The following is a 22,808-nucleotide window of genomic DNA, read 5'->3' as shown; positions in this document are numbered from 1 at the left end:
AGATGGAGACCAGAGGAGCCCTCAAGCCCCTACCCTAGCTGAGCAGCTACCGGGAGTCCACCGTCTGGGAAGGGAGAGTCGGTTTTCTTTAAGGACGCGGTCCTTGGTAGGTCCGCTATGTCACAGTAGATGGTCCCAGAGTATAAGCAGCACAAACTGGACTTGGTGAGTTACAGGGTTGTTTTTGCTTTTGTTTTTAAAGAGGGCAGGAAGTTGGGAGGGGTAGTGGGAGTAGATCTGGGAATAGTTGATGGGGCATGAATATAATCAAAATATTTTGTATTAAGTTCTTAAAGACTTAATGAAAGGGGCCTGGGGAGATGGCTCAGCAGTTAAGAGCACTCGCTGCTCTTGCTGCAGAGGACTCAGCACCCATAAGGTGGTTCACAAACTCTAGAGGCACCGCCAGGCATATGGGGGTGCATATACATGCGAGCAAAATATTCATGCGCATATAATACGTCTTTAAGAAAATTATTAAAACTATATATAGTTCTGTTTTCTATTAATAAATGAGGCAATGGAGATGGAGGGAGGAGTTATTAAAGCACAGGAGATAAGAGACGGGCTGGTAGACCCAGAAGGAAGATACAAACAATTCACACGTATATAAGAAATAAGGGGAACCGAGGGCCAGAGGGCTTAGCAGGTGAGGGTGCCTGCTGCCAATCTTGATGACTTCTGAGTCCCACACAGTAGGAGAATCAATTGCTGCAATTGACACGGCTCATGTTTGCACGCACAAACACAACGCGACACATATGAGCACGCACAGACAAACACACAACGCGGCACAGGTGAGCACGCACAGACAAACACACAACGCGGCACATGTGTGCACACACAGACAATACACACAACCCATTACTATAAATGAGAAGAAATGGAGACCTGGCACGCATGGGGCTCACCTGCAGTTGGCAGAGCTCGTACTTGCAAAGCTTCAGTAGGGATCATGTGACGAAACCGGAAAGGGTCCCACTCCTCATAGATTGACAGTCTGTGAGAGCCAACCTGTGGGAGAGAAGCAGCCCATTGTTTTAGAGCAAGACCATCGACCTGAACCAGCTCCCATGCTTTCTCCATCAGCGGCAGACTTAGGAACCCAGTGTAAGCCCAAGGAACATGACATCCCTTCATGCATTTCGGTTTCACCCGCAGATATGAGAGGCTGCATGATAAGATGTTGTGCAAATGGCTTTGCTAATTAAATGCAGAAGTGGAGGGGGGATCTCACACAAATGAGAACACTAGAGAAGGGCAGAAGTGGCCTTAAGAGTGTTCTGGCTGAGGGGGACTCACATGCTCTGCCCATGAGCCTATCTGCTGGAGGAAGCCAGGCAGGACCCCTAGAGGGCTTCGGAACACTCACGAAGGAGGGAATAAGCTTTTGCTAACAAGGGTAGAACCATGCAGACACACGTGAGAAACAGACAGAGGCACTTGGAAACTATGGATGACGTAAGGACACTTACAAGTTTCTTCTTCTGCTTAGAACCATCCTTATACACGAGGACCACGGCAGTTTTGAAGACTACAAGTGAAAGATAAGAAAAGCAGTCATGGTGTGAAATGCAGGGGCTTCCAAACCTTGACTGTGCCCACTTAGGGCGGTACTCTACAGCTAGTTAGTTAGGAGAGCACAGAGATCCCCGTGCTGGACTGCCACCCACCTGGACCGCATTTACCACACCCGAAAGTCCAAGCCTGCTGGGGGAAACGTTTCTGCCTTTAATCTAAGTAGAGAAAGCCTAAATAAATGGAAATACCCTCTACCAAAAAATAGGGGAGGAATTTAGTTTCATTATTTTAAGGTTATAACTTAGCTGTGGGAACTGGAGTAGCTGGAGGACCAGTGCAAAGGCCTCTAATAAACTGCTTGAGGTTATTTGCATTTATGCAAATGAAGTCCCTCTCTGTTTATCTCCTCCTCTATATCTAACCACCTGGTGTTTATGATTCAGGAACTAAATTTTTTTGACGTAAGGAAATGAAAATGAGTCAATGAAACAGAATATAGCCCCAGTTCTTCCCCACGGTGTAAGTCCCTTAGGAGCAATGAACACAGTGCTCTTAGGTTTTTTTAAATGGGATGAGAATCCTCCCAGAGAATTCCTTAAGCAATGCCAGGCACGATTAACATGGCAGGGATATGAAAGGACACACAGCTACATCTAGAGGGGATGGAAACGGGATTCCAGGCCATCCTGGTCCTTTCTGTCAGCCTCTGTCGTAGTTTAAATGTCTGTTTTCCCAAAAACCCTGTGTTGAAACTAATCCCAGACTGTGGTGGTTTGAATGAGGAATATTTCCTCTAGGCTTGAGTATTGAAACACTTAGTGCCCACTGGGCTACCCTCTTTGGGTGGTTACAAAACCATTATGAGTTGGGGTCTTGCTGGAGGAAGTACGTTCCTGGGGTAGACTCCAACAGTTAAGGTCTCGCCCTGCTTCCAGTTTGCTCTCCCTGCTTCCTGGATGTGGCCGAGGGTGTGATCTCTCAGCTCTGCTCTGGCTGCCTGCTGCCACGCTTTCTCTGCCACAACAGACTCTCCCTCAGGAACCACAGGCCAAGACAAACCCTTCCTTCTACCGCGGCCGTGAGTTTTACCATAGTCACAGAAGAGTAACTACTATACTAACTAGAGGGAGAAGCTTCAGGAAGTGACAGGCACAGGGATCAGCCACTGTGAGTACAGTCGGTGCTCCTAGAAGACAGGCTCAGGAGATGTTTTGTCTTCTCTGACATCTGAGCATAGCTGGAAGGCATCTGAAAAGTGGGATCTGGTTTCCCCAATTCTGTTGCCCCAACACCCGGAGAAAGTCTTATTCTCTGAGCCTGAGGAATGGTCTAGACATATGGGAGCTGGAGGAGACTGTACGTCAGACATGAATACTGATAATTTCCAGGGATGGGGCACGGGCTCTGAGCTTTTGGAGACCACCACAAAGTACCTGGCTTACTTGCCAACTTGCATCGGGATGGACAGGCTTCCTCTGTCAGAATACGAGCACTCTGCGTGCCTCTTCTATGCGCTATGATATTGCACAACCCCTTGACCTACGGCCTTGAGCCCTAAGATTTCTGGCATCCCTTGACAGCCTAAACCGCAACTGTCTCTGTGTTTGCGTTTTACATCACCAGTCAGTGCGTCAGGCCCATCCTGTGAGGCAAGGTGCTGGTGGAAGCCAGCACCCACTTTGGAAGAATGCCACGCTATGTCCTAAGACTTGAGGTTTAAACCAAAGCCAAAGGGCAGCTAGGCTGCCACCCAAAGCTGCCTGCTCAGGAGTGTTTAACCTGCTTCCGTCTCAACAATGCCTCCTTACTTCGGAAGGTGTTTCTACTTAGTTCTGCTTAGCTACTTGAAATCAACACAACTGTTACAGATGTCCAGGACTCATGAAAACAGAGCTCACTGCCACAGTCAGACTTTTTCATAATCCTAATTTTAATTCCTCCTCCTCTCTCTCTTGATTGTTACACTGGAAAAGAATTCTGAGTACTGGTATGCTCGCTGCTAATCACAGAGCCTTTCGAAGGTTCTGCCCCACAAACCAAAGCCCCGATCTGGTGCGCTCTGGTGCGCTGAGCTGGAGAGAGCAGTTACAGCCGGGCACTAGGCTCAGCGTCTGAGTCAGCTACTTGACACTGCCCCTGCCTGTAGCTAAGGCAGCACAGCAGGGGAATGCAGAGTACTCTCTGAGCCGACAGGACACGTGTCATGAACGTCCCATACTTTACAACTGGCATCTGCTACACCACCTTCCTGCTACCTCTGTGGGGTGACACTGCCATCTCCCCCAGCCTTATCAGCGGCGGCGGTTTTTGGCTATTCCATCATATATCCCATGTTCTTCTCGGTCCAGAGACTCATGACTTCTACACGGCTTCCAACAGAAAACTCTGCCAACCTCTTACTTTCTCCCACTCAAATTATTCTCACCTTCTAAATCTATCTGTTTCTAACTATGTGAGATCTGTAAAGCTCAGGGGACAAGACATAAAAACATCCTAACGGTGTACTCTGGCGCTGCGAGACTCAAGCAGATGGCTGATTCTCTTAGTGCCCCACAACCCGCAAGGAGCAGCAAGGAGCATGAGAAGGAAAGTCCCCCTGCAAGTCTCTGAACCACAGGCCATACTAAAAGGAAGCAAGTCCTACTGTCTCCCCAACACCACTATCAAACCTCCCAGCGCCATAAAATACCTCAGCGCTTCCTGATGCCGTGTTATCTCTGTTTTCTTACCACGTTCTTTTTTTTTTTTAACCCGTGGTTATTTTTAATGCAATGTCTTCAAGAGCTTCAGTGGCTCCTCAGAAATTTTAGGAATATCACTAATTCCTTAATGAGCAGACAGTAGCAGGGCCAGTAAATACTTGTATCTAACACTGGCTTGAATATTCCTGGGCAGTTCCACTGGCGAATTATATCCCGGAACGGAAGAACATTCGGTCAAAGAAGCAGTAAGCAAGCACCTGCTTCTCGAGCAAACATCATCAGGGGAGGGGATGGCCACAGCTAAATGTTCTAGCCCGAGCCCTCTAGGGAAGGCTAGGGATAAAACACACCATAAAACAGAAGCAGGGCTGCCAAGCACCTCATGCTCAGGAACAGCCCCTGCAAGAGGACATATTCACAGCCACACCGGGCGCCACAGCTGTATCTTCTGAACTACACACGTTTCCCAGTACGTTAGCTTCGCTTTCCTCCCTCAGAGGCGTGAGTCTAGTACTCGTGAGAGACCTCCACCTGCACCCCTGAAATAGCCTATCAAAATAAATACAAACGCATCTACTTTCACCAGTATTAACATGATGGAGCTGTCCCTGTCAACCCATGGAGACACCAGTCACAACAACACTTCAGCTGAGAGATGGCCTCCTAAATCTCGGCATTGCATAAAGCAGTAGAGAGCCAGGGAGGAAACGAAAGGTCCAGGATGTGAGGTCTTGCAAACAGTTTGCTCTGGGGTTTTCACTTGACCTTTTGCATTTACTATCAATCCATAAAGACACAGGGACTAGCAGGTAAAATTATTTTTAGAATAAGATGTTTTAAAAAAAAACTTCTGTGCCCGTGCTATCCTCACAGCCATGCCTCCCTGCAGCTGAGTGTCCACCACACGGAACCCATTCAGCGAGCAAGCTCAATTTATATCTGTTTATATTTATTTGGGAGAATTAGTGGTTGAAGCAGTAAGCTATAATTAGCTTCACTGTAATAAAACATCTCTTGGAAAAGGAATATTCTTGTTTGGAAAATGAGTCAGCCGTTTCCTATCCTCAGCACCCTCTTCAGACACCTACCAAACGCTGCCAGTTCTGGCTCCTTTTTCCACTTTCCCAGCGAGGCGGGCGGGTTCAGCCAGATGACAGCGGTGTGCAACAGCAGGTCACCCATGCTGAGATCTGCGACCTGCAAATCAGAGACAGGGCGTGCTTATACGTGTAGGGCTGCATGCAATTTTAAAATGTGGTAGGCCGATATCCACTATAGTTCATGGAAATGCTGTTCCTAAAAACACTTGCTTAGTACGGACACTTAAATATGGCTCCACAGCTTTCTCCGGTCATTCCACAATGTGTATGAATTCAATAGCAGGCTGTCTGCTATAAATACAGACAGATGGCTTTGACTCGCCATAGTTTTTAACCTTATGCTTCAACTTGCAGTGAGCTTACTTAGACATTTCTAAGTGAACATAGGTTTACCAGGATATAATCTTACTTTAAGTTTAGAAACATCCAATATGACATTTATTAAAATACATGAAGAAAAATTTAAAAGTAACATGGAAAATCATATATCATATTTTAAAGATACTTTCTTAGTGTCAGTAAACACCATCCCCCACTTGAAGCTGCAGATACCATAATAACTTAGGAAGGTCAAATGGTGTCATTCCATTTGCCTTGTTTAACCTGGAAACAAGATGATGAAATTTTAATAAAATTAATTCATATGACATGACCAAGTTAAAATAGGAATCTTCAAGATTACCAAAAGCCACATGGGGTGTGCGCGTGCGCGCACACACACACACACACACAAAGTTCTTATTTTGTCTTTTGTTCTATGTTTGCCTGCAAAAATTTCAGGAATGGGATGACCACAGGGTGTGAGCCAGGGTTCACATACAGCAACTATGTGAAACCCTGTGTATAAAACTAAAGCTCTTGTAGCCAATGAAGAACTAATGGAATTGGTGGTCAATGACAAATAGCAGATAGTTACACCAGTGAGTTACACCTTCAGGAAGTAGCAGAATCAAATGAGTTTTCCTTTTCTCAATTCATTAAAGAAACCCTTACTTCACTTTAGAAGGGAAAAAGTCAAATCAGAAATCTGAAGAATGGAGAATGACCTCCTCAGAGACCATGTGATCAAATGCTATAACCCTGCTCTCTTCAAGGTCAAGTACTAAACACTCAGACAAGGGGTTCAGTCTTAGACCCTAATGGACAGAATGAACCAAAGAGGCCAATGACAGCCTTGCGCTCACACCTGATAGTACCGTGGTACTTTCATTTGCCAGTGGTCAAGGAAGACCTGAAAGCATTCAATGAAAAATCCCCACAAAGAGAAATTCATACACCTTAAATTGACAAGCATCCCAAACAACACGATGAGACCACACCCTCCCCCTTCATCCTTCCTGAGACTTGAACTACCCAGAGGACCCATAACTATGAGGTGCTTGCCCATTTATCACTTAGTAGCCATCTTGAATATCAAATCAGCTGTTATTTAATAATGGCTGCAAAGCCCAAGAGTAGTGACACTATCAATTTAGATATAAAAAGCTAATGTGCTTCTTTCCCATTCAAAAGACAAAAGATTTCAACTTAACTGGAGGGGCGGGAACCATAGCTCAACTAACTACCTGTGAAATTGTGAAGAAGCAAAACTTCATTCTAGTTTTGCTGGCATGTCAAAGAGCAAAGGTGCAGCCACCACGAGCAGTAAGTGCACAGTTAATGTGAAAAGCGTGTTAAACCATTGTGTGTGCGTAGAGGAAAAAAAGTGGGGTATCCAGGGCTAAGTTCCACCCTCATTCAAGTGCTCACCGGGGGTCTTGGACCATAATCCCCCTGGGGTAAGAGGTCTGAGGGAGTCATGGTCATGTACAGTGTTTTCTTTGAATCATCTACCTACTTCCAAACCTGGCAAAAGTCCATTACAACCTCCCTTCCCCCATCCTAGTTAGGGTTTCAAACGTGATAAACACTATAACCAAAAGCAACTTGGGGAAGAAAGGGTTATTTCAGCTTGCAGGTCACAGTCCACCACGAAGGGAAGATGTAACAGGAGAGAATACAGGCAGGGACCTGGAGGCAGGAACTGAAGCCACGGAGGAATGATGTTACTGGCTTGTCCAGCCTGGTTTCTTATATAACTCAGGACCACCTATCCAGAGATAGCTCCGCTGCTGTGGACTGGGCCTCCCACATCAATTATTAATCAAGAATATCCTACAGACTCGCCTATAGGCCAGCTGTCAGAGGCATTCTCTCAACTGAAATACCTCTTCCCAAATAACTCCACTGGTGTCAAACTGACAAAAAAATTGTACCCCCTTCCCCCGCTGGGGGTGCTCTCTGCAGTAATTACAGGTGAGAAGGACCAGATTCTCTGACTACCCCAGTCCATGGTCTTACCTATGTATAGGCACTACAAACACTGTAAGTTCTTCTGACCACTCACTTCAATTCTTTGGTTCTGTAAAAAATTCATCCCACTTTTCTCTTCCTTAAGGCAATGTTTCAAACACCTGAAACCTTGAAATTTTATTTCCAGTGGACAAACAGCTCCCGTGACATTGCTGCATACGATCTCAAGGTGCCCCTACTGTTTTTAGGCACAGCAACAACCTGGCAGCCTGCTCAACACAGTACAGCTTCATTTGCCTTCTCCAGCCCCCAAAGCCAGCCACACTGTTGGACAGTAGCTCCAATAGGGACTGAATAGAGGGACTGCTACCCTTGGTGGGGGTTATAATAATTACTGCAATTATTACTGAATCATACTATTGCCAAGGGTAAAAATATTAAGAGATCATATTAATATGCTTATAGATATTAACCAAGCCCCCAGGACACCTGCAGCTAAGGGAACTCGTCTCTGCCATCCATTCGCCCACGCTCCTCCCAGTAAAGAATGTTGACAGATGTTTCTGTCCTGCCCGGCCCCACAGTCGTTCAGTCCCAAAGAAATGCACATTAATCATAAACTGATTTGCCTATTAGCTCAGGCTTCTTATTAACTCTCATAGCTTATATTAGCCCAAAATTCTTGTCTGTGTTAGCCATGTGGCTTGGTACCTTTTTTTGCAGACATTTGATTATAAATACTGCTCAATTAATCCAACATATATGTTTTAAAAATGCCTTGACATTAAAATATAAGTCAAAAGATATGTTACTGTGGAGAAGAGGATTTCCTCTTGTTTCCATAGGAAATGAGAAGCTATGGATTCAATCTAAGTTAAGAAAAATCAGGTTTGATCAAGGAAGATCACCTAAAAAATCTCCGGTAGAAATGGATGGCCCACATGTCTGAGTTCTGCATCCAGAACAATTTCAAGACTGCTGCCTGAGATGATCAAGCCTCACAGAATACTCCAGTCAGGACTTGATCATAACTCTAAATTTTCTTTAGTTTCCCATAAGATTATCAGCGCCCCCAACCAGCAGGAAGTAGCCTGGAAAACTATGTCCACATTCCCCAAAAATTGATTATGGATGTTTTTCTTCGTAGAGTGTTGGTTACAATTTGTATGGATAATGGTCAGGAAGAAAGTTAAACAAAGGAGATTCCATTCAGAGTTTTTGTTTTGAAAAAAAAAAGCGGAGGGTGAGGTGGTTGCTGTGGGACAATAGTTTTATCCTGTAAAGATTTGTTTCTTGTACTTGTTTAATAAAACACTGATTGGCCAGTAGCCAGGCAGAAAGTATAGGTGGAACGACCAGGCAGGAGGTAGAGGCGGGGCAATGAGAAAGAAGAGGAGAATTCTCGGAAGAACAAAGCTCAGTTTGCAGTCGTCACCCAGACACAGAGCAAGCAAAATGTGACTGCCTCGCAGAAAAAGGTAACAAGCCATGTGGTTAACACAGACAAGAATAATGGGTTAATGTAAGATGTAAGAATTAATTAATAAGAAGCCTGAGCTAATAGGCCAACCAGTTTATGATTAAGGTAGACCTCTGTGTGTTTCTTTGGGACTGAACGGCTACGGGATCAGGCAGGACAGGAAACCTCGGTCAACAGAAGATACACATAATCAAATTCTCCAGAAATATGTTGAGATACAGTCTTAGATAGTTTGTTTTTAAAAAATCCTTGTGATAGGTTGTTCAAACTATTTCCTCCAGGAAACAAAATTGTGTGAGTGTGTGTGTGCATGTGTGTGTTCACGCGTGTATTATTGTGACATATATGTTACTTTGGTATGTATATGATTGTGGTGTGTGTGGTATGTGTATATGATCTGTGCAATTGTGGTATGTACATGTATATAGTATATGTATGTGTGTATAGTATGTGTAGTATATGTGTGTAGTATATGTGCATGGTGCATGGTATGTGTGTATGTTGTGTGAATATGGTATGTATATGTGACACACACCTTCTGTCATGTGATGCTCTACTCTATCCTTCCAGACTACATAGAATCTACATCCCTGCCCTTGTGATTTGGGGCATGGCCATGATTTGGTTACTGGCCTTGGTGTAAATATCTCTATCCGCCCTCAGGAGCTTCTACAGACCTGCCTTGAATACCCATGACAAAAATCTGGATCCACAAAACTCAAATGGGTGCTAGAAGGAAGTCTTCAAGGGCACAGGTAAAAACGGACAGCTATAACCCTTGAGATGCCCTCACGGTTTCCACTTGGCAAAGGTAACAAGAAGCCCAGGGATGCTCACACTGTCCAATCGCCCTGCATGGGCCTTCCTTTGAAGTGTCCAGAGTGAATTCTGCTAGCAGGCTTGCATTAGTGGACTAGCTTACCTTACTGAATTCGGCTATTGGAGGCACCCCTTTAGGGGGAAATATCCCCACAGCTACTTCTAATTTGCCGAGCGAAAGTAATGTTCCACAGGGCCCAGTTAAACCCCACACACACAACGAATAATGTGGAGGACTAGGAACACTGAAGGTCCAGGCTCATCGTGACATACTTGCTTGCTAGCTTTGTCTTCTGTGAGCATAATCCCCAGTGGTGCCCCAAGGAAAGCCGGCTATAAAACAGGACTCAGGCGACCCTAGGGAGGGTGTGGCCATTTCAGCAAAAATCTGCAGACACTGACCAATATTCCCAACTGCTTACAAACCTGTTCACAGTTCATTCTAGGTTTTCATAGGATGCTGCCAAAAAAGGGGACTTCCTGGATCAAGAATCAACCCTGTGAGACTCAGAAGAGGACCTGTGTGTCCCCCACCCCCAGCCACCTGCCGTAGCTGAGTTATTGCATACTGCTACAGCAGTATGTACGCTTGCCAATAACCTTGGCATGAGCCCCAAGGCTCGCTCTCCCCGGGTTTTATTCTTGTAGAATCACAGACATTGGGAGCCTCCAGCTCCTGATCCTCCTAGTCACCCTCCTGAGAACAGCCATGTGGTACTGGACTTGCTAACCATGCCAGCTGTGTTTGGAAACTAGAGTTTTCTTCTTGCCTTTTTTATTATATTTAGGGAGAATTAATAATAATTATCATAAATATTCTATAGAAGAAGGAACAGATATTCCAGAAGAGCAGCATTTCTCTTCCCTAAACCCTAAAGATAAAATCATTGCCTCTAGGCCGGGGACACGCGTGTTCTATTGTTCTATCTCATGGGGCAATGCCCTGCCTTCCAGTGGGAAAGGACACATCCCCTGCAGCCACCTCCCCAGGCTGTTAGGTGCTAGCATTGCACACTGTGCTGAAGCCATCTCAACTCTGCAAGGTGGGGGCGGCAGATAAGCAATTATGTCCAGTCTGGAAGTGGCCTTCGTGGACTTCCTCCAGCCGCAGGAAACCCACTGCATGCGTGCATCCTCACACGCTCATTTTCACATCTCTGCACCATTCTCGCTGCACTGCCTTCTAAATGTTATCTTTTAGACAGTTTGAAAACACGTTCGGTTTCACTGAGGACGCATAAATGAGCCTGGGGCTAGGCGCTTGCGGGTGAAAGGGGAGAAGTGCTTTGTGGAACTGTTCTCAGACCTCCAAACATTGTGGTATCCACACCCACACCCCATAATGTATGTAAATGAACACACCAAGCAGCTGGATAATGGTCCTTTGTCTCTGTGAGGGAGGCGCCTTCTGCAGAGTAAGCAAGCCAACTTAGCCAGCCTTGCTCCCACCCGACTAGCCACCGCAGGGGCATGCGCGCGCTCCAGGCCCCTCAGGCGGAAGCATAATGCAGAATGGAATTTATCAAGTGCCAACTATGTGGCTGGGACTAAATAAATGATAGATATTCTAATCTGGGGACTCAGAGTCACCCTTCAATGGCATTCATAAAAACAGCCCAGACTGGATAAGGACACTCAATTCTACGTGTAGCATGGATTAAGAGCCATACTGAGTTTTGTGAGACCCCAATGACAAAGAGTGGAGCATCTGAAACATGTCTGTTCTATCAAGAAAAGTTCTGGTGAAAATACAAATCCGTGGGTAGCCCTGAGCATAGATATCAATTCAATGCCTGGGAGGCAGACCACGGGGTATATCTGTGGAGGGCTGAACAGGTGAAGGCAGCCTCAGAGAGTGTCCCGGGGACGTTATATTAGTCGCCTTGGGAAGGGTCATCTTAATCGTGGGCAGGGATCCTGGACTGTGTGAAAAGCAGAAGGCAAGCTGACCGCCAGCATGGGCACACCGCTCTCTCTGACTGACACCACAATGCGGCCAGCTCCTTCACAATTCTGCACCGTGACTACCCTGCCACGGTGGACTTACCCGGAACTGGGAGCCAACTCAAGCCTGAGTAGTTCATCAAAGTGACAGGAAAAGAAGCTAAGACATGAAGCTAAGACACATGGGCTTCAAAGACAAGAGTCCTACTGGTGCGTGGAAGTTTCAAGATTGAACCATCCCATCTCCCAGGAACTCCTCAAGACAGATGGTAAATAATTCAAAACAGCTTCAGGAAGTCCCTGAAACTAGCCAGATTTGCTAGGACCCTCCCTCCCAGAGTAAGCAATAAAGACAACCAAGAGTCACTCTTAGACAAGCCAAGATGCAAAGATTCTCAGACCAGACCTGCTGGCAGAAACCAGCAGAGCTGTCTGGAAGAGGTTTAGACCAGAGTCACTTGGGAAGGATGCTCTCCAACCTGCGGAGCTGCCTGCAGTAATTCCTAGCTGTGTGACCTGTCACCCACACTGGGTGGGCCTTGGTAATGCAGCTGTCTTTGAGTCATTCCTGCTCCTGTAAGTGAAGCCTCACCCATAGCCCTGTAAGTAACCCCAGTAAAACTCACTGGTTCACCAAGTTGGACTTGAGAGGTATTCGTACTTTGGTCTGTCTTGGGCTCCTTGTCTGGGGTGAGAGGATGTGTGTCATCTTCCCAAGAAAAGGTCCTGTTGCACAACACCCGCCAGAGAAAACAATCACAGGTCCTGGGCCCCGTGGTGACAGGAGAGAACCAACCCAAAAGTTGTCCTCCAACCTCCACATTCTTAGGATGGCACCTCCCGCCATAACCAAGTAAATGAATGCAACACTTTTTTGAGACAGACTCTCAAGTTTTAAACATTGTATGCAGAATCCCTTCTGTCAGATACTCTCAGAGCTAAGGATGTGACGATGGTGCCCAGGGAGACAGAAATATGGAGGCTGTCATCACACAGTTCAGCCATCTTTAGGAAAAGAGACACAGCTACAAATACAGATCTTCAGTCTCTGTAGCTCCAATGGAGACAACTTTCCCACACATTGAGGTGGGGGGAGTACCTCATAAACAGAGATCATCAAGGATGAGCATGGGGGGAAAGGGGCACCTTCTAAACAGAGAGCATCAAGATTGAGCAGTGTGTGGGAGGGGGCCTCCTCACCTCCTTCTTCTCTCCTGTCTGCTCAGCAATCAGCTGGTCAAACACGGCCCCAAACTCCTCATGGATCTTCTGCATCTCATTGATGTGACTGGCAACCTTGTTCATCGTCTTAATGGCCACTAGAAAACACAGGCATTGAAAAGGGGGCTGTGCAGAGGCCAGGCTGGGGCAGGTGCAGTTGAGGCGCGGAGAGGCCTGAGCAGAGGTGGGGATGGGGTGAGGAGTGGAGGCAGGAGGGAGGGGATGCTCACCATCCAGGTGGTAGTGTTCCTCGCTCTCCGCGTCAGTCAGTGCAAACAGCTCTCTGAGCAGAAGCGGGTACTTGAGGACCCTCTGAATGGGTTTGATGAGGTAAGACTCCAGTGTGGAGGAGTGTTGCTGCCTCGGGTTCTGGGCATCTAGGAACGCCTTGAAGGCTGTGTCCGTCTTGGCTGGAAGGGACAGAACACAGACCATCAGAGTGGCGTGCCCCAGTGGCTCCTTTCCCGCCTTGTCTCTCTCACACTCGTTCTGAATCCAAGGCTTCTTTTTATAGGTCTGGGCACAGCAGGCTCGGGGAGAGGGAGGAGGTCTCTGCTGAGGCACACGCTGGATGGGCCTGTCAGTCATGCGTGAGTTTGATGGGGATGCACGCTAGTTAAAGGATTTCGTGCACCCTCCTCGGATTGAGCATGCCTTTCCACTCTGACATCCTGACTCTTACTGTCCTTGCGGAGATTGCTCTTCCCAGGCCTAGCCAATTCCTAAAGATAGCAAATGATTTGCCTGCAAGAATCAATTTAGAGTGTGCCTATCAGTTCCAGGAGGCACTGACAGTCTGGTCCCCAGCTCCTACCTCAGCGTTCATTGCCTAGGGGCCAGATGTCAGACCACTCAGGTCTGCCACACACCCAGAGCCCATCCTATTCCAAGGGACCCTGCATGGCTGTGCCCTCCTCCGGACCATTTACAGCTATCATCTGATCTGTTTGCCCCACCACACCAGAATAATCTTAACACCTCCAACTGAAACCTCCCCCTGGTTCCCAAGCTCCCAAGCACTTCTCTGGGAGGACCTTTTTAAAACAGGCAGGGAACGGGGGGGGGGGGGGGGCAGAACAGCATCCTGCAGCCTTGTTAAGTTTGTTAAGTGGGGTGAGGCCAGGAGCCTCAGAATCATCTGCTCAGTGTCAGCTCGGTGCTACCAGCTGTTAGCATCTGGGTGGTGGGCGTTGACCCAACAGAGCTCTGAGCACTGGCAAGCATCTTCTCCCCAGCCTCCCCTTCATCTGTGTTCAAGCTGGGATGGCGAGTGGCCCCGGAGAACCCAACAGGCTGACTGGGGAAATGGCTAATGCCTTCCAGGTACAGAGCAATGTTGGGGAGAGGCAAAATACATGAAAGGGGGGGGTACACTCAAGTGACGTCACAGTGGACCCTGCAAGGCTCGGGCTACTGTGAACAGCCACTGGGAGAGTGGCTGCCGCAGTGCAGGCCTGCAAGAGGAAGAGCGAGCCCCTGCCTTGCATGTTTCTTCTCTTTGTCTATTTTGGAGTCACGGTTTTGAGAAGAAATTAATACACAAGCATGACCACTGTGGGAACAAACTCATTCTTCACACCCAGAACCCACACAGTCATTAGGATTATGTTTGTCCATCAGAAAGTAGATGCAGCCCTCCGTGGACTTAGATTCTTCATAACAGCACCCGGTCTATCAGAGGAACCTGATAGCCCATGAACGAATGAGCAATTTCCTAAAACTTGGTGGTTATCCATTTAAAAAATATATATATATCTCCATCCCCAAGTGGTTAGTAGTGTTACATAATACTGAAGATACTATATAAGGGTGTCGTGAAATGGTAAGGTCTTTTAACAGCACAGCGACCCTAGAAGAAGCTCGCATGGCCAGTTTTGGAGCCCCTTGAAATCCTATTAGGAAGAGTCAAACTGGACACAGGGTCCTATGCCTCCAATCTAAGTATTCAGGAGGCAGAGGCAGGTGAGTCTCTGAGTTCAAGGTCAGGTTGGTCTACATGGCACATCCCAGGTTGACAGAGACTCCTTGTCGAGAGAGGAGGAGGAAAAGGAAGGGAGGGGAGAAGGAGGGGGAAGAGAGAGGAGAGGGAGAGGGTGAGGAGAGGAGATCAGATTCCACAGGTTCAGCTCATGATTCTCCTTTCAAAGAGTAAAAAGGTCTTGAAGGAAAAGGACATGGGGATAGTAACCTCTACACGCTAGGGAAGCTGGGCTAGCTCTAGGGCTGACACAAGGAGAAACCTGATTTCTAATATCCAGATTCCCATGTGCAAACAGAGCTGTTGGTCACTGTTTGAAAGAAAATGGACCCCAGAGGGAGCGGCACTATTAGGAGGCGTGACTTTGTTGCAGTGGGTGTGGCCTTGTAGAGAAAGTGTGTGGCTGTTGGGGTGGACTTTGAGGTCTCATATATGACAAGCCATGCTCAGTGTCTCAGCTCATTCCTGTTGTCTTTTGATGAAGATGTAGCCAGCCCCATGTCTGCCTGCATGCTGTCATGCTCCCCACCACGATGATGATGGTCTGAATCTCTGAAACTGTACGCCAGTCCAATTAGATGCTTTCCTTTATAAGAGTGGCTGTGGCCAGGGTGTCTCTTCACAGCAATAGAAACCCTAAGACAGTCACTAAGTCATGAAGTACATATCCTATGGGGGAGGAGCAGGCACTCAATTTTCTAGAGGGAGGAGTGGGCTCTTAGAGCACAGTGCAGTCCTCCCATCCAGCCCACCTCAGTCTGTTAAGAATGGCAGACACACATTCTGGATCTCAAAAAACCTTCAGCTCACTGGACAACTAAAAAATGTAGGTCATGCCTACTGTTTTATGGGACAATTTGGAGTGATGGTACAATATTTTCAGATGCAAAGAATAATGTTACTGAATTAAAAAAAATCCACACAGGCAAATTTAATCTAATTGAGTGATTAAAAAAGTACTAACTGAGCCGGGCAGTGGTGGCGCACGCCTTTAATCCCAGCACTCGGGAGGCAAGAGGCAGGCGGATCTCTGTGAGTTCAAGACCAGCCTGGTCTACAGAGCTAGTTCCAGGACAGGCTCCAAAACCACAGAGAAACCCTGTCTCGAAAAAAACAAAAAAAAAAAAAAAAAAGTACTAACTGCTTGAAGGAATATAATGCACATATAACAACTTCACTACAGGACAAATAACTCTATCATGTTTATTCTGGCACTCTGATAATGATTAGCAATCAATAAAAGTTTTAAAGGAAACACACATGCACACACGCAGCCAATACACACGTGTGAAAACATGGGTTAAGATCAGGCAGCACGGCAGGGAAATTCTCTGAATCCTTCGGCACAGACTAGCACTCCCAGCATGCCTCGCATTATCTGGGGCAGAGTCTTTTGTTATCCGAAGATCTGTATTATTCTAGCATTTCCTAACATTGATTTTAAATTAAGGCAAGCTAGTTCTCCTGGGTAGCAAACATAAACACAAAACATGGAAATTATTCAACCAGGGACTTGATGAGAAATGTTTGCTTGGCCGCGCATAGCAATGTTGAGGAAAAGCACGCTCATTTCCAGGGACAAAAGCCAAAACCAAACCGTGCACTGATTCTGCCTTCCAGAGAAGGACTTCGTTAATGCCTGTGGGAGGAGTCTGTCTACAGAAATGGCTAATACACGGATAGCATGCATCAAGCTGACTTGTGAAAACCTTTTGACTAAATTGAACTGGATTTTCTTTTTTAAGACAAGGTCTAGCCAGATAGTCAGGCTGGTCTTGAGCTCAAGATTGTACCTACTGTTTCAGTTTGCTGAGTGACTGAACTAGATGTGTGCTGGCACAAGGGGCTAGAAGTGGGTTTTTAAAATGAGTATGTAACAATTATACATATTCATGGGGTAGAATGGGATATTTTTAGTATATTCATCCGTGATGATCAGCAAGAGCAATCAGAATATCCACCACAGACATTGTGATCGCTTTGTGTCTACAATATTCTGTTTCTTCTAATTATTGCTAACCACTCTCCATCACTCAGCCATGCTTTCTGATTTTCTCTTGGAGGCACGGGACTTGAACTTGAGGCTTTCTGCACGCAAGATGAGTGCACAGTGCTATATCCTCTGCTGTGCTATATCCTTCTGTTTGGCTGCACTATCTACCTCTAACCACCCTCTTCCTATCATCCCCTGTCCTCCTCAGCCTCTGCTAACTACCATTCCTCTCTTACTTGGGGGAGATCAACGTTTTACGTATTGCAGACCACCATACACTAAACGATGAAGGCTTCAGAAAGTTTCTGGAGACTTGTACAATGTTGATTTGTAATAGAAATCAATGAAAAGGAGGAATAGCTGGGTAGTGGTTGCACACGTCTTTAATCCCAGCACTAGGGAGACAGAGGCAGACAGGTCTCTGAGTTCAAAGCCAACCTGGTCTACAAAGAGAATTCCAGGACAGTCAAGGCTACACAAAGAAACCCTGTCTCGAAAAAATTAAAAAACGAGAAAGAAAGTAGTTTTTACATTATTACAAGAAGATTCCAGCCCAAAATGGCTGAGCCAAAATTTTCACTGCATGAAAACTGATGAATGATGAATTTAAGACAGTAATCTGTCTTCTCAATATTGTGGCTTATGGGAATGTCAGCCCAGTGCATCGGTGACTCTCAAATTCTTCTCTGAAAACCATCCACCACTGCCATCCACACAGATGTGAACTGGCTACCAACACACCCATCCAAATCACCTGGCCCTGTCTTACCTTTCACCAGGACCTTGGGGACTTTCGTGTGGCTGGCACAGAAGGCACTGTAGAGCTTGAAGCGGTCCGCATAGTACAGAAAGGATCCCCCCAGAGAGAACAGCACTTTCTAGATTAAAGAGGAAAAGTGCAATGAGTTCATTCCCATCCCCGTGTAGACCCGGCAGCAGGCGAGAACAGGGAAATCACACCTGTCTGGCTCCCCGCACCAACCAGCGTCTCCATGCCTGTCAAAGCCTGTCTTTGCTCACAGAGGTCCTAAAATTGACTGTGGGAAAAATATTTTGGCTTAAGATGAATTCTACAGATGTTGGGTTTTGTCTTCTCAGTATTTACAGTAGGATTGCTCATGACCTGTCTGAGATCTTTGAATGCTGATGAGAAAATAGTTGAATTCTGGGAGGGCAGAAATACCCTCAGTTCTCTCATGAGTTCCTTATTGGGAGACAGAAGGGACAAACCATTCAGGAAAGGCTTACACCTCCAAAGTGAAGAAGACATGCCCTGGGTACAGCCTCCACCTTCTCCAAAGCCCCTTTGTCCTCTGCCAGGAAGCAGATAAGAACCTAAGCAAGACCAATGCGAGAGTGACATTCAGGTGTGAACAGCAGCTCCACCCAGAGGATCACACCAGGACAGACCCTCCTTGTCTACTGACGGAGAAAATGTCTACTTTAGACCATACTTGATTGGCATCTGCAGTTATCAGAGACCTGAAATCTCTTCCTCGTGTTCAATCTTCCTATTCTTCTCATGTCGTGACTACAGGACAATGTATGATGTGATTGCCCAAGTCATGATGACAAATTACCCAGGAAAAGCTGGGAAGGACCACAGAAAAATCGCTCCTTTGCTTACAGTAACAGTTACTAAGTGTTTGCCATGTGGTAACAGATAAAACCGTATCTCCAGTGCCTGCTGCACAGGATGGGAGGGATTCCCACACTGACTGTAGGACCCAGGCCGTCCTACAGGCTTCTGAAGACCCACAGGCTGGTGCACACCAGATTCCAAGGAGGAAGCTCCATCAGCCTGATGTGAACAGTCCTACACTACCAGGGTGCAGAGCACACTGCCTGAGAATGGGAGGCAGTGAGAGGCAGGAGGGGGAGATCACAAGTGACAGAGACTAGCTCTGAGTTGATTATGTCATTGCCCTGAGTGTAGTGACAGTTTCACGGGTGTGTGTGTGTGCATGAGCATGTGCGTACAAATGCATGCATGTGTGTATGTGTGTGCATGTGTGCGTGTGCATGTGAGTAAATGCATGCATGTGTGTATGTTTGTATATACGTATGTATGTGTGTGTACGCATGTGTGTGTGTACTCATACACACATACTTTATCAGAGCCTACACTTTAAATATGCACAGTGCTTCATCAACTGTACCACTGCTGATCTTGTTTTAAGCACCAGGGTCTGACATGTAAGCCAACACACACATCAAAGAGTTTTATTGATCTGAAATGTGGAACGGGAACTTCCTTCAAGGGAATACCAATCAGGGGAGAGGAAACGAGTTGAGGGTGAGTAACCTTTGTTCAGGCATGAGTCACACGGCTCACTAGGACCACAACGACAGTGCCCATCTGGACAGGAATCAACATTTCTATCAAAGCTGCCCAGAACAGGGTAAATTGATTGAACTGACAGACCAGAGGGCTAATTTAATTTGTTACTAGCTAATGTATTTAACTTGTTACTAGCTAATGTAACCTTAAGGTCTGCGCAGCTTCCAAAGGAGACATTGGCAGATAAATGTGTTTAATTGAGTCTACAGCATCAAACAAGAAAGATAAGGCCTTCTCTCCCCACCCTGACACCGCCCCCAGGAGGGTCCCCCACTGGGAAGTCCTACAAGTCCTCAGTACTGTGAGGTCCACGACTCCCAAAGAACAAAAGACCACCTGCAGCATGGCATGGGGGCACATCCTGACCCGCAAGATAACCCAGCAGTGATGCAGAAGGGCAGCTTTAGGTAGCTTGAGGATGAGGCTTACCTTGAATTGGTCGACTTTCTCAAGCTTTTCCAAATCAGGGACCAGTCTGACTCCATCTTCTAGAGTTTTAAGGAATTCGACTTGAAACTCTACCATTTCGGTTAAATTGCCAAAGAGTACATCAAGCTAAAAAAATGAAAACAAAAAATAATCTACCCCATGTCCATGAAGATTCAGAAACTTTATCTGGACCTGACTGTATGATTTCTAAAGGTTAGCAAGCCTATTATTACAGAATGGGGCAGTCCCATGCCCCAACCTTACCCCAAAATTTCACGGGCTCTTTGCGGCCTGCCACAACTAAAGGCACCCAATGTTGTGGGTGTCAGTGCTCCACCCCTCACCAGCAGGTCAACTGCAGCATGCCCCCCACAAACCAAGACAGCCCGCCATACCTCATCCTGGGTGAGAAAGGTCTCCTTCTGAAGGGGCTTCAGGTATCTCTCCATGAGGCAGTTTAAGTCCTACGAGCCAGAAGGACACTTCATTAGCATACTGAAAAGTCTACAAGGCTGCATGGGCTGAAAAGGCAAAGTGTGTTCTGAAGGCTAAGGAGCCAGTGATGAAAGTCCATGAAGACAGGAAGAAGCAGGCAGGCCCATGGGCACAGCGGAAATCAAGTCTTTAACTCATGGTGTACTCTGTGAGCAGGCTAAGAGCTCCATATGGAAATGGACATGGCCACTAAAAATACTCAGCAGTTGACAGCTAGCATTCAACAGGTCGACCCACTCTCTGATGGGGGGTGGCACTTGGAAAATGACCGTAGGGTCCCTGACTGTGAATCCGCTTGGATCTGTCTATAATTCTTCTCATGTGCCACTGCATTCCTTCCCTGAATGGAAACAGCTATGGGTGTTTCCCCTCTGCCTGTGGTTTATCTCATATCCATCTAACTATCTATCTCATAAAATATAGATATATTCCATCTACTGGGCACACATGTAGCTGTGGATGGTAGGGAAGATGAGTTCTGCTTAAGTTGTATAATTTTGATGAATAGAAATAGTACTAGAGTATTTTTGATATTAGACTGACACAGGAAAATAGCAATATTCTCAGTTATAAAGACAGTTTTTTTGCACATTTAGCTGATTTTAGACTTCAGAGCAGATTCAAAATGGACTAGTTGCCCCTATAAAATACGCACTGCTGGACCAGCCAGGGTGATAACATTAAGACATAACTCTCTCTAGTAACTGATTTTCTTCACATACTTCTGGCCTTGGTTTGTGATGCGGGACCCGAGGTCCAGCCAACTACTGTGCAAGTTTACTGTGCAAGTCCTGAGTTTCAGGGTCACTGTCCATCTGGGAACCCTGACCACTCAGAGGTGCGTGCCTGCTTTATTCACCATGACCGGCCAGCACGGCCTCCCCAGCCTAAGGGAAACTGTGTGACTTATCATGTGTTATTAGAATGGGTCAAGTCCTGTGTATGTAACTCATAATTGTCCAGAGTGAGTGTGTGAGTGTATGGATGTGAGTATGAGTGTGTGGGTGTGTGAGCACGTGGGTGTGTGAGTGTGTGGGTGTGTGAGTGCGTGGGTGTGAGTATCTGAGTGTGTGAGCACATGGGTGTATAAGTGCATGAGTGGTGTGTAAGTGGGTGAGTATGAGTATGTGAGTGTATCATAAAGAGTGAATGAATGTGTAAGTGAGAAGTGTGTGTGCATGTGAGAATAGTGTGTGTGTGTGTGTACATGGGTGGTGTGTGAGTGGGTAAGTATACGAGTGTGTGAATGATGCAGAAGAGATGGAGCGGTACAGAGAAGTGTGCGTAGAGGAGAGAGGTGTGGAGAAAGATGGAGCTGCAGCAAAGAAATGGAACTGTGCAGAGAGACGGTCAAGACCCAGAGGTGTACAGGGTGATGTAAAAGAGAAGGCCCCAGCAGGAGAGCAAGTACACCCTTTCCTGAAGACCCTCTGGCAGCAAAGAGAAATTCCTGAGGCCGGCTACTCTGGAGGCATCCTTCTGCACCCCTGGGTGCAGCCCAGGGAGCTGGTCTGCAAGAGACATGATTGCGTTCCAAAAAAAAATTTATTTTCAAAAACAGGCAGCAAGGTGGATATGGCTTGCAGGTCAGAATATACCGGACTCAAAATATTTAGACTGATTTAGACTAAAGTATAAAAGCTGGCTAAACTCGGATTACCGGTCCTGGTGGTGTAGGCCGGCATCCTAGTATGTGGGAGGCTGAAACAGAGTATTTTGAATTCAGACCCTATCTTAAAAACAAAACCAAACACAAGTAGATCTCATTGCTGTCCATTGGGGTGGGAACAGAACAATTAATAACACACAGAAAACAGACCCAACCCTTCTACCGAGGCTCATGTTAGAAGACTTGAATCAGTTCATTTCTATGAGTGTTCAATAACTTTATTTATGACTGATTACAGAGTTTTCTTATTGATACTCAATTAGGCTACTCCATCTCAAAAGAAACTAAATTCAGTGTGTGTATGTGTGTGTGTGTGTGTGTGTGTGTGTGTGTGTGTGTTATACAAATACCATGTATATGCCTGGGGAAGTCAGAAAGAGGTGCCAGGTGTTCTATTCAATCAGTTGCTACCTAACTCCCTCAGGAGAGGGTCTCTCACGGAACTTGGGCCCCACCAGGTTTTGAGCTAGACCAGCCAGCACACTCCTGGGATCCGCCTTTCTCTGCCCCCTGAGATGCTGTACAGTCAGGATGGTTGTCAAGATTTGAACTCAGGTCCCCTATGCCTGCACAGCAAGTCCTCATATCCACTGAGCTATCTCGCCAGGCCCTAAATTCAGATTTAGAAGTAGCTTATAATACATTTAGAAAAGCCAGAAAAATGATTTAACATTCATTATCAATTACATAAATATATAAAACAACTAAGAATTTATATTTATCAATGTTAATCAATATACTAGTTCCAGAAGAGAGATCAAGATCTCAATATTTGTGTGTTATTAGGAGGTATGGCCTTGTTGGAGTAGGTGTGATCTTGCTGG

The 22,808-nt window shown here is 46.3% G+C and overlaps 1 protein-coding gene across 6 annotated transcripts in view; it reads right to left on the bottom strand.

Moving 5' to 3' along the window:
- Tiam1 (TIAM Rac1 associated GEF 1) overlaps nucleotides 1-22,808 on the bottom strand; it is a 353,183-nt gene that overhangs the window by 10,438 nt on the left and 319,937 nt on the right. For all 6 annotated transcript variants that reach the window (XM_057763555.1, XM_057763556.1, XM_057763560.1 and 3 more), the window contains 8 exons: nucleotides 20,216-20,284; nucleotides 19,821-19,946; nucleotides 17,820-17,928; nucleotides 13,310-13,489; nucleotides 13,059-13,177; nucleotides 5,312-5,420; nucleotides 1,476-1,534; nucleotides 912-1,014 (listed from right to left, as the gene is read on the bottom strand). In XM_057763555.1, the coding sequence (XP_057619538.1) occupies nucleotides 912-1,014; nucleotides 1,476-1,534; nucleotides 5,312-5,420; nucleotides 13,059-13,177; nucleotides 13,310-13,489; nucleotides 17,820-17,928; nucleotides 19,821-19,946; nucleotides 20,216-20,284 (874 nt within the window). The remainder of the gene's footprint in view (nucleotides 1-911; nucleotides 1,015-1,475; nucleotides 1,535-5,311; nucleotides 5,421-13,058; nucleotides 13,178-13,309; nucleotides 13,490-17,819; nucleotides 17,929-19,820; nucleotides 19,947-20,215; nucleotides 20,285-22,808) is intronic.

Source organism: Chionomys nivalis, chromosome 3, assembly GCF_950005125.1.
Source record: "Chionomys nivalis chromosome 3, mChiNiv1.1, whole genome shotgun sequence".
In the NCBI taxonomy this organism is placed as follows: Eukaryota; Metazoa; Chordata; class Mammalia; order Rodentia; family Cricetidae; genus Chionomys; species Chionomys nivalis.
Note: the sequence above shows the minus strand (reverse complement) of the source record. Positions and strands in the feature narration are given on the sequence as shown.